The sequence below is a fragment of the Salvelinus alpinus genome, chromosome 4 (genome assembly GCF_045679555.1).
Source record: "Salvelinus alpinus chromosome 4, SLU_Salpinus.1, whole genome shotgun sequence".
NCBI classification, from domain to species: Eukaryota; Metazoa; Chordata; class Actinopteri; order Salmoniformes; family Salmonidae; genus Salvelinus; species Salvelinus alpinus.
In genome coordinates this window covers 54,234,050-54,246,094 of record NC_092089.1, presented here as the reverse complement: position 1 = coordinate 54,246,094, position 12,045 = coordinate 54,234,050, and the positions used below count along the sequence as shown (strand labels likewise).

Sequence of the window (12,045 nt, the reverse complement as noted above, 5' to 3'; positions counted from 1 at the left end):
CTTCCTGTTTAAATAAATATGGAGATGAAAGGGGGGGCATTTGGCGCAGACGAAATCAAAACGTTAACCTGGGCCGGGGGGCTGCCGGGACTGACAGAGCCAGTCGCCCTCTCTTTCCTTTTTTTCGTACTGCCACTGCTCTATATTTATTTTAGTAATTTTGGTCATAAACATGAAAAAAGTCCCGTACGAAAGCTTAGAGGGGTTATATTACCAAAATAGAGAGTTTGAAGGGGCAGACTTTTCCAAGCCGAGGGGGTTTACCCACTGAGTCAGCATTGACCTGACCTATCTGAAAGCTGGGCTCTGTGGTCGCTACATAAAGGCAGTAGCAGGCCTGCACATTTTGACAAACCACATGTTGCTCTTTCACCCCCTCCCTCGCTCCTCTATCATGCGACGGGTTAGATGTTCGAACTCACCATATACAGACCGAACAAGGCCCTCATGTTTCTGTTGTTCAGCTTCAGAGCCTGGGCAAAATACTTTCTGGACAGCTCCAGGTTTTCCAGCCCCCCTTGGGTGTACTTCACCTGTGAGACAAGGCATTCAAATATGGGTATGAGGCGTGCCGACCGGGGGGCTTACGCAATGCCTACACGGCATCTGAATAAGCACGACATGACAAGCCGTGTAAACATTTTGACATTCATGAGCGTGTATTCCCACTGACGTTAAGTGCAGCGGCCGGGCTCCTCCACGTGAGAGAGACCATTCACGTAGAGGGCTGGGAGAAAACATAATTCCATAGTTAGGCCGCTTGATGATGGACACGCAGAGAGTCATACCTACCTCAGCGTACTGCTCACAGTACAAGTGATTGTGAGGGTTGGTCATCATCAGCTCCTCCAGACAGAAAGCTGCTTTTCCATAGCTGTGGAAACAAGGGAACAATGAATAGATAGATTGATGACCACTAGCGATGGACATTTCATCTTTCAGCTTTAAAAATAGTAAGGGGGGAAATGTGCTCTATTTCATCTGTGACGTAGTCTACCCATTCCAATCCGAGTGTAAATTTGTTAGGCAGAAAAGTTCTACTGCTGCCTTGGTTTACTGTACATTTAGGCACGTTTGAGTCTAGGAAGATGCATCTAACAAAATAAGTTTATTTGCAGACTAAGGGGATCTGGTGGCCTATGTGGTTATGTCTATATTGGCGAAACTCTTCAGTTTTGGAAAGTGGAACATTGAAAAGGAGAGGAGCAGGGGTCTCCAGACACACAGGATCAATCCGTCTGTCTGGCGATGTGTTTTTCACTCTGGTAATGTCTAGTTAAAAACCTTCCTGAGGTCAGCGCTACAGTAGAAACTGGCACACTGTGCCCTACTCAGATGAGATCACTTCTCAGCAGACTGCTGAGCTGTTGACCTCACGCTAATCTACAACCATTATACATCTAATACACAATTTCTCCTTCAGGGGACCCGTCCAAGGGAATGCAAGTTTATCTCTCCAGCACACACTCAGACGCACACAGTCAGAATTACACAGTCCACACACACACACAATTTCCCACGCCTTGACAGACTACATGAACCCAGAACAGGGCTATTAAACCAAAATCGGACAAAACGCAAAACCCAGCACTCAATTCTAGTGTAGAGAGAGACTGTACGTGATCCACCATACGCTGTATCAGCACTTGGAAATGTGCAGATAAACCAAAAATTGTGCTTGTGGTGGTGGGATCATAAATGACGCAAGATAAGGACGCAAATTTGTAGCCATTTCACTGACATGGAGGGAGAAGCGGGGGGGGGGGGGGGGGTACGCTCTGACGCAAGCTGGGTGTATTGGCGGGAACAGACACCCCCAAATGCTGCCTCGCACGACATGAAGAGACTATCGGCCCATTTAGAATCTGTTTGAAGGACTTCAAAAGACAGAGAGCAGCAGCATTAGAGTGGTCGGGGAGAGTGAGGGGCAAGTTCGAATGAGAGGGAGAGAATGGGGGGGGGGGGGGGCGAGAGAGATCGGGGTATTTGGAAGGTTGGGGGGCTGTTTACAATTACCACTTCCTCCCCATAAAGACTTTCAGATGTGCTCCTGAAGTGGCCCCGGCCTGCAGCGGAGAGAGGAGAGGCAGCCTCCATCACCAGGCAGAGCCCTGGCTGACTGCAGTACCGCACCCTCCAATCTCCACCCTCCGACCATCATCACCACCACTCAGCTCCAACTCCCTAAGCCTGGGCTCAGAGACCACGCTGCTAGCTCGATGGTGGTGGCACTGTTAGTTTGACTCACAGATTTGCTTTGTTTTCTTTGAACACCAAACCAGACAATGGTTGGTTTTTGGTGCCACCAACTGTAATACCACAGTTTGACTGAATTCCAGCCCAAAGCTTTTTCCCCAACTAGACTGGGCAAACGGATCAAGAGTCCTCCATTAGACTGTGCAAACTGACCACAGAAAGTCATCATGCGCCATCGGATGACCAGACAAATCTGAACCGATAGACAGTAGTTAAATAAAGACTAATTCAACAGCACTACACGCTCAGATGATTCCCAATGAGTCGAAGCGTCTAAGCGGTTCAACGCAACACTAACAGAAAGGCGCAATCTCAATAACGTTTGAATATCACTCAGCGGTATGAGGATTATTTTGAAAAAGGTTCCCACTGTGTTAGGCTATTAATTACGGTCAATGTTTGAACACTGATGCCTGTAGAGCCATGTAACAATGTCAGGTGAGAAACCATGAGTGATTTGTATATTTTTAGCTTGCGGGGCGCTACACAGTGAGGGCAGAGGCGTTTATTTCTCATCCCCTCTTCTCCATCAGCCTCTGTTTTTTTCTGGCTCTGGAAAGAAAGTGCCATCAACTTCTCCTGGGAATCTCTCTGCAGCCACTCTCCCTCCCTCTGTGGAAAAGAGAGGCGATAATGCCATGCTGTCCGGAAGAGGGTGAGGGAAAAAAGGGCGTTTGTAACCCAAAAATAAAGAAAAGAGAGAAAAGAAATGGACACGCCTGTAGATAAGGGGCTCGGGAAGTGAATGGGGTGATATTACAAAAGTTCGGCTAAGCTGGGAGATAATCCGCTCACCCCTGGATTTCCTCCCTCTATTACAGCAATAAAGCCCCGCAGGACAAATACATGAAATATCCAATAAGCAGCCCTCTCACTGCGCTAAACATTCCTGCGGACACTGCCCTCCTGCCAGGGTGACCGCAGAGCCGGTGTGCTGCTCACACACACACACACACACACACACACACACACACACACACACACACACACACACACACACACACACACACACACACACACACACACACACACACACACACACACACACACACACCAGAGCGCCTATACACACAAACACACCTCCGTGAAAGACGGCTGCTTCCCTGACTCCGAAGTCCCCAAGCCAACTAAGGAGGGATAAAAAGTGACACAAACAAAACCATTCCTTGCAATGCTCGTCTTGGGAGGCTGACAATTACCCCTGGCAACAGAGATATCAGTAAGGGGTTGTCTTACCCCCATATGTATGAGCGGGGGGCTTAGGGTCAAAATCCTATTACCCTCCACTCCATGTGACAAACATAGACAGGGGCTCAATGCGGACCCCTGGCTGAATTAGGTATTTCAACGCCCCTCTCCATTGTGCCCATCCTAATATATCCCTTCTGGGATCAAGCCGTCAGTTCAGCCACCGAGACTGGGAGAGGAGAGGAGTTACTGCTTACAGACACTCCCCACTCCGTCTCGCCCCCCCCCCCCGAGTCTGTTAGAAGCTGACAGATGCCCATGGGAGATATAATAAGGTGCCGCCTCCAGGTCTTGACACCAGGGAGTGCTGACACACTGCTGGCACAGCACTAGAGTGAGAACACTCTCAAATCTGGACCGGTCACAGGTTTCTCCCACCACTGGAATAAGTCCGTCAAAACATCACAAGTCATGTCGATGAAGAGTTAAATTCACGCGATAAAGAAATACAATGCTTACTCGTGCTCGTTGATGTAGAGTTCCGACAGCTCGTGCCACGCTTCCTGGTCACCGACGAACCTGTAAAACAGTGAGACATTTAGGGTGTCTCCCATTGAGGATTCTTTTCAGCACCATCCCACCATGCTATGTAGAGCCCGTATTAGCAAGAGGATCATCAACAATAACCACTCTAATGTATAGTACAATAGCTGAAATCGCCACGTTTCAAATAAATCCAAATCGTGGCATTATATAACTAGGCTAACATAGACAGACATGGCAAACAGGCAGAGCTCCAAGATGGGGGGTTAAGTAGAGTTGAGGGGGTCTCATGGACAGGTTGTGGCCCAGCCCAGCTCAAATCGAATGCAAACCCCCTTTTAATTAAAAAGACCAGGGGAGGTGAGCGTGAGGAGGAGGGCGTCCAAATCCCCTTGTAAAACACTACTCACTGCTCCAGATACTCGTTGAGCTCGCGGATGGCCTCGGCACTCTTCCCCTGGGCCTTCAGAATCGAGATCTTCCTCTTCCTCGCCGCCTGTGGAGATCAGCATCAACAGAGGATTAGCAAGGTCTTAGCTCCTCAAGTGTTTGACCGAGGAGAGGGGGTCTCCTCAGAGCTCACACAAATAAAAGGGAGAGGAGAGAAAGGAGGAGGGTACGTGTTAAATGAGTTTGGGAGTCTTGGAACTGTGTTCAGGTGGAAGTTGGGGAGGGGTGAGGTTTGGGATATTGGTCAAAGCCACCACCCTCTGCTCCTGGCCGAGCCCCCTGGGGATAGGGATCATGAGTTCACAGAACGCCAAATCTATGGGGAGTGGAGGACTGTGGTGGTGGGAATCAGGATTTTTACATTTTCTCTACGGAAACATCAGCCAAAAGTGTTGATGTGATGATGTTCAGTACCAAATCATAACATTTCAGTTAAGAGATATCTTCAAATTAGGAGAGAGATATTGACTGCATGAACAAGCCTTACTGAGCACTTTTGTTACAGTTCTTACACAGCGGTGAGAAGCCTCGCTACTTAAAATGCTGATGTCCCGAATATTGTTGATATTGTTATGGGGCAACTTTAAATTGATGTGCCAGCATCTCATAAGAGGTCATGGTTAGCTAGGCTATATCTGTGGAAGGAAGAACACAAATCATGAGTCAACATTTGAGAGTCGGCGTGTGAGCTTAGCGTCTGAGATATAGTGGTGAGTCATCCCCGTCTAAGTGGGGAAAACAGCGCCTTACCCCAAAATCCAACGGCCAGCGCATTCAGAAAGAGCTTCTGAAGCCTAGCTAACTTACGTCAGCCTCCAAATGCCTTTTCTTTCATTTTGATGTTGAAGTGACCTTAAAGTGGATTGGATTCTCATCAATCTGAATCAGAAAGTATTACGTCCCCTCTGACTTTTCCAGGCAGCGTTTTTGGAGGGTTGTGTGTCTAACGGCGGGCTGGTGTTGCCATTAGAATGGTGCTGCCCTGCCTGCCACGGACCACTTTATTTATGGACTGGCATTTGATTGAGTGGGGCTTCCTTTCTCCCACACTCAAAACCAAAGCCATTGTGGGCTGTGCATGAGTCATGATAAATCTGGGAATCCACTGACACCACCGTCACAATAAATCCACTTATTCATCACCCTGGGACAGGGACCTGCACTACAGCCTGGCTATGGTGCTTACTTAGACAACACACACAGACACACACTAACCTAAAGTAGGCAAATTTGTATAAATATCTAGATTATTCTTGACCTGTATTATTTTTTGCCTTTGTTCTCAAATAAACACATACCATGTGAATTTCTGTTTGAGAGTGGTCCTCACACAATTAAACACAAGCATTGTCAAGAAAATATTATTCAAAAGGATTAGGATTCATTTATAGAGCAATCTTAGTGAGTTGGGGAGGGGGGGGGGGGTGACACCAACTACTTCTCTCCCCCCTCTGCCCATAAAACACATATCTCCTCAAAAGATCAAACTATTCTACATGGACCATATTCTGCTGGGGCTTGATGCTATGTGAGATTAAGGAATTTATACTCACTTCTAACCAAATTGCTAACATATGTATTTTTCCCCGTCCGATACCAAAACTATGTCAGAACACCAACTTTCAGTGTGGATGTTGCAATTGTTGGCCTACCCCACACCCCTCTCTTTCCCCCTTCCTCTCGTTCTCTCCCAGTCCTTCTTTCCCGATAAAGAACCACTTGGGGCTCACTCGGAACATATGGAAGTTGGTAGCCCCGAAGGAGTCACACCCCGAAGGGAGTCACACAGATCTTTATTAAAATGCGGAGCTCTTCCAAACCGCTCCTCCTCTCGCTCTCTCCCCCTCTCCAAACTAATGATCCAGACGAACCTGGCAGCAGGGATAATCCTGCCGTTGTCATGATTCTTTTTTAATTAGGGTTCTCGAGGAGCACTCAGAGCACTGGATTGTTTAAATCGCCCCTGGCTCTCGCTGAGAAGGACTGACCACAACCCACGCTCTGACTGTGAGGACTACACTGGACACCTAGATAGTCTATGTTATAATAATGTTATATAACATACATGGAGGGAGAGATGGAGGGGTCGAGAATGGAGGGAGATGGAGAGACGAATACAGAGAAAAAGGGAGGGACCATGAACGACGCTATGTGCCGCTGTTGTGAAATAGCTAGTAGATGATATAGGTATTAATGCATTGAAAGCAACAATAACACGAAACAACTCAGAGTAAAACATTTGTGTACAGTAAAAGAATAAACTGTTACACAGATGTTTCAAATGCCTAAGAGCTTAGGGAGTTTTACTTGTATTACTTGGAATCAAAGTATACTAAGGCATCCAGAAATCAAATACAGAAGCATTGACTAAATAGTGCCTAAATCATATGGTTGCAAAAAGCCAATATTTTCAATTTCAACAGGATCTAGTTTCAGCTCAGTAGAAAACTGAGTGCATCTTGACCTCTGTAAAAACTACCTTGTCCTACACTCTAATTGCATACAATTCCCGTTCAACCTCAGTAAGGGATTCTCAGTGACCTCAATTGCTTTCTCAATAAATACGAGTTGTTTCTGCACACCAATTAGGATGAAATGAGGGTCGGAATTCCATATATCAGATGAATCATCCAGTGTCATTTGGACTCCGAATGAATAATGAATGAAGTTACCTTTGTATGAAAATGTGGTAGACAGACACTAGGCTATAGCCTTTTAGCCAAAGTTCTCAAAGACAAAGAAAAAAAGACGAGAGAAGCACAAAAATGCATTTACGCAAGCAAATGAGAATTTCGCCAGATCATTGCTGTAGGTATTGGAACACAATAAAACTATGGAAGGGCTAAGAGTTCGACACATTCTTTGGACACCGCCATGGCAGAGAAACCTTGAGCAATTTATGTTGATTCAACAATTTTGGTTAATGGGTACCACATCTATTCCACAGTCTGTAATTACAACAGCTCAGTTTCCAATCTCCAGCTCGGCATGCTGGGATGCCTCACAAGTCCTTGCTGTGGTTGCCAATTTTCCGCCATTTCTTTGAGCTCCATCCCCTCCCTCATTGTACAGAACATGTTAGAGAACATGCAGGACTGGGAGCAGTGGAGATCCTTCATTCAAAGACAGGTGACCTAAATGATGTCAGCCCCCGTCCACACCAAACCCTCACCAGCCAGGACGGGTTGGTGGGAAAAAGCTGGTCTGGAAGACACCAGGGGACAGTGAGTATCTGTTTCCATTCCCGCCCTCAGGTTTAACAAAAGGGCGCTGGTGTTACGGGTGACATCCACCCTGCCTTTGGAGATCAGGAAACAGACCGATCACATCCCAGGACATTGCCTGGGTGGTGCTCTGATTGACTAGCGAGTACTAGTACACACCAATCCGTCACGAGTACAATTCCCAAGGCACCTCCCATTTCCCATTGGAGAAGATCTCACAACCCAAAGAATGAAGAGGACAATGCATATATTAACTAGTTTACCCATTAAGTAAACTATTACGTGTCATAGGTAGAGCTCCTAGAAAGTCATTTGATAATTCAGGACCCGGTAGACTATCAGCAAAGTCTGCCTAAAACATTGTCCTTTGCGAAGCCTGATTTTACTCTCTGCCCTTCCAAGTTCAGTTTAGGTTGAAATGTTTTACGGTATACCAGGGTATTTGGAAATTGCCACTTTTTTTTAAATACATTTAAATATTTGTAGTTTCATTTTAAGTAAATACCTGCAGTCAACTTGTGTAATACATTAGAAGAAGAAAAAAAGATTGCGTTCTTCATTTCACCTACCACATCATTTTTCATTATGGAGCTCACCAGTAGTCCCCAGTCACTTGGTGTTTGTTAACAAGCAGACGACAACGAGAGAACGGAGCCTTGTGAGTCACTCACTGTTAGCCACAGTAAGGAAGCCACAGTAAGCTAATAAGGATTAGGCACAATAGTGGAATTTGCGGTTTGCCTTCAGAATAAAAGTACCTCTTTGAAAGTGATGCAGAAGGTTACAAGTGGTGGAATCGTGCCATATTTAGACTAGACAATGTTAAACGAGGTTGGAATGTGACGCAATGAAGGTGTATCAGTCTACTCGGTGACGCCCACAGAACACAACTGTTTAGAGTTCACGCAAATATTAGCGTTGTAGCTCTTATCGCGGGACTGTGACTGTGAAATCACCTCCCCAGTCAGCCTATTGTGTGTATTGACATTCATATTGCACTGTACAGCTTTACCTGAAGGATTGGGGATCAATGAAATTGGGTATCAATTTACTCAATACATTTTTTTCAGACAGTTTTCAGACTCCAAAACATCCATGCAGTATTGTTTCTCTAGAATAATTTTCAATACACATAGTAGGTTGACAATAAATGTGGCTCAATTCAGTTGTTTCAGAGTCCCGCAAGAAGAACTACAACGCTAATGTTCTCTGGGTGTCACTGAGTAGACTGATACCCCATGTCATTGATCCACAATCCATAGGTAAGGCTGTACAGTGAAATAAGTATGCCCCTAATGCAACTCAAGTCTAATACAGCCAGTGTGAATTCAACAGATTTTTGTCAAATTAACAAATAGTCTTTTATTGAGTTCATATAACATTCCAACCTCGTTTATTATGATCTATTCAATTATGGCATAATTCTACTATTTGTACTCATTTACATCACTGTCAATGACATACTTTTATTTTGAAGGCTAACCGCAAAGTCCACTATTGTGGCTAATCCTTATTGTGGCTAGCTTCACAGATGGGTCAGACCACCATTAATCAAATAACTGTTTTATAAATTAGGGTTAATTTAGATGACAAGACCTAGCTACATAGTTAGCTAGCTAGCTAGCTACAGATTGTCATTTTGCTGTTTTTGAGGAAGAACATTGTTTGCATCCATCAGCTATTTTTATGACCAGCACTGTAGGTGCGCGAGGCAACTTTACCAGCATCATAGCATACGTAAATCGATGAATCGTTGCGACATATGAAAGAGGAGTGAGTGTAATCAATGTGTAATAACTAGGTAAAAAAAAAGGTATGAACGCGTTAAATTATTATGTGAAGTGAAGTCAGATTAAGGTCCTGATTGATCAACAAAGTGTTATTTGACGTGTATCTTTTTTGACACGCAAGGACCCAAACAGAGTTCCATAGGTTGGACGTACTGCCAAATACTCTAAAACAACGTTGGAGGCGGCTTATGGTAGAGAAATTAAACATTCAATGACCTGGCAACAGCTTTTGTGGACATTCCTGCAGTCAGCATGCCAATTGCACGCTCCATCAAAACTTCCGACATCTGTGGCATTGTGTTGTGTGGCAAAACTACACATTGTAGAGTGCTGTTTTATTGTCCCCAGGACAAGGTGCACCTGTGTAATGATCATGCTGTTTAATCAGCTTCTTGATATGCCATACCTGTCAGGTGGATGGATTATATTGGCAATGGAGAAATGCTCACTAACAGGGATGTAAACACATTGAAGAGCAGTACGCTTTTTGTGCATTTTGAACATTTCTGAGATCTTTTATTTCAGCTCATGAACCCAACACTTTACATGTCGTGTTCACATTTTTGTTCAGTATATTTATTGCTGAGGTTGTGGAAGTGCCTGCACTGGCAACTTGACAACCAAAAGCAGTTGCTCTGGAGGCATCACGGCCTATACAAACTAACTTGCGCTTCCCTTCCCACCACCTGTCTTCCATGACAGAGTATTCAATGTGCTTATAATTGAAATAGGACATGGTGGATCTAACCTGTGTAAAACAAATAGATCTCTCATTTTAATAGAAGAACGGTGACTGGTTTGGTCCAACAGAAACAGAGAGAAAAATAAAGAATGACTGTAAATGACAAAGTGAAGGTGAAAAGGGCTCTGAACGAGGGGGAGCAGACAGTTACACTCCAGGGAACCAATAGAGACGAGGGGGCAATTCTTCCACACCAGAAAGAAGGGGAGGTGACTGCATCAGGGCATACCCAAGTTTATTGATTTTGTCAGCAAGGCCTCCGTTTGTTTGAAACAGACGGAGTCGGTGAGGTGCAGAATCCTCACAAGGTGTCCAAAAAACAAATGTTTATGCTTCGTCTCTCGCACTTTGCCAGCCAAGAGAAAATGTTTAATATATCTAAGCAAGTCCATGTGTCGGTGCAACGCCGAAACTTGTTGAACGTCTACAGGAGGACTGCCAAAACAAATAAGGTCATGGTTTCTTTTGAAAACCCTTTAAAACATGTCTTTTCTTGCGTGGCCACATGTCCTTATGGAAACAATTAACAGCAGGTACAATGTGTTTTGGGTTGGTGGTCGGGGATTGGCAGAACACTGGATAGACATGGTCTTGCAAGTCATTCAGCTGAAATTCAATATAAATTGAGAGACGATTGTATGGAATTTAAGGCAACAATAGTGTATATCTAAAGGCTATACTCATTTATAATATGGCAGACTTAAATGGTAAACTGCTGCGTAAACCAGAGGGTTGCATTTGTTTTGTGTTAACTGTTTTGCTACATCACTATGATAATGCAGACTAATTGGCAGATAGACAGTTATACAGATGACACACAAAAGACAACATGTGGATAGAACTGATACAGTAAGTGGCGATCAAGATAGTGGGAAAGTAGCAGCCTTGTCAGAGCCCAGATACTCCACAAATCTCACAGTGCATGGGCCTAAGATATATTATAACAAGTACATGAGTAAAAGCCAAATGGCTTCCTGTATCTGTTTCTACTATTTAGAAGTGAACACTGGTCTTTACACCTGAAGGGATGCACATTTCGATACATTTTGCTGTCGACGAACCGACCCGCATTAACCGGTCAACAAAATGTAAAAAAAATAATAATAATGTAATAAAAACAGTAAAATTGTGAGACTAACAGAAAATACTATGCATGCATACAAAAAATAGACATTTTTCATTAAGAGAACCATGCAACAATAGCAAGCCTATCGCCTTTCAGTCAAAAGGCTTTAGCTTATTATTGAACATGGAACTCCTGCAATGAAGCAGCTAATAATTGTCCAAATTCAATTCGAAGGAAAACCCTGTTCTAAAACAGCACACCGAATGCGAGCGGTTCCATGTGACAGATGAAAATCTCAGTTAGAAACATAGAACGAGGGGGACTCGAATAGCAACAACTAGGATGGCCCACTGGCTTCTGGACAATGAAATAAAGTTGATATGAAAACCAATACATCAGGAGAGAAATGCTGGTTAATGGCATGATGAAAATCTAAATAATTGCCTCCATGTTTCTATGGATGGATTTTGGCTACTAGGCTACTTTGAAGCAAGGTAAGACATGCCTCATTATTTGAGGTAAAGTAAAACATTCAGGTTTCATACAATTATAATGCCTCATGCTTACATTGCAAAGTGGTGTGTGACACGCTGATAGCCCTCCTACCGTTGACTATAGCCTATGCACTCAAATGATGAAAGGGAGGTGCATTTTAATTACGAGTTGAGATTGAGAAACAAAAATATTTACACTATTTAATTGTAGCCATGGGCTTACAAAAGCATGTTTCACTCAAGCTCTCGCAGTCTCACAGCAGAATTAGATGTTAATCCACAAATCGTGGGA

General features: G+C 44.3%; 1 protein-coding gene across 1 annotated transcript in view; it reads right to left on the bottom strand.

The window, feature by feature from the left end:
- The window catches only part of LOC139573959 (ER membrane protein complex subunit 2-like), a 65,686-nt gene that overhangs the window by 13,657 nt on the left and 39,984 nt on the right, over nucleotides 1-12,045 (bottom strand). The window contains exons 6-9 of the mRNA XM_071397978.1: nucleotides 4,398-4,483; nucleotides 3,964-4,023; nucleotides 793-874; nucleotides 423-533 (exon numbers count right to left, since the gene is read on the bottom strand). Of these exons, the coding sequence (XP_071254079.1) occupies nucleotides 423-533; nucleotides 793-874; nucleotides 3,964-4,023; nucleotides 4,398-4,483 (339 nt within the window). The remainder of the gene's footprint in view (nucleotides 1-422; nucleotides 534-792; nucleotides 875-3,963; nucleotides 4,024-4,397; nucleotides 4,484-12,045) is intronic.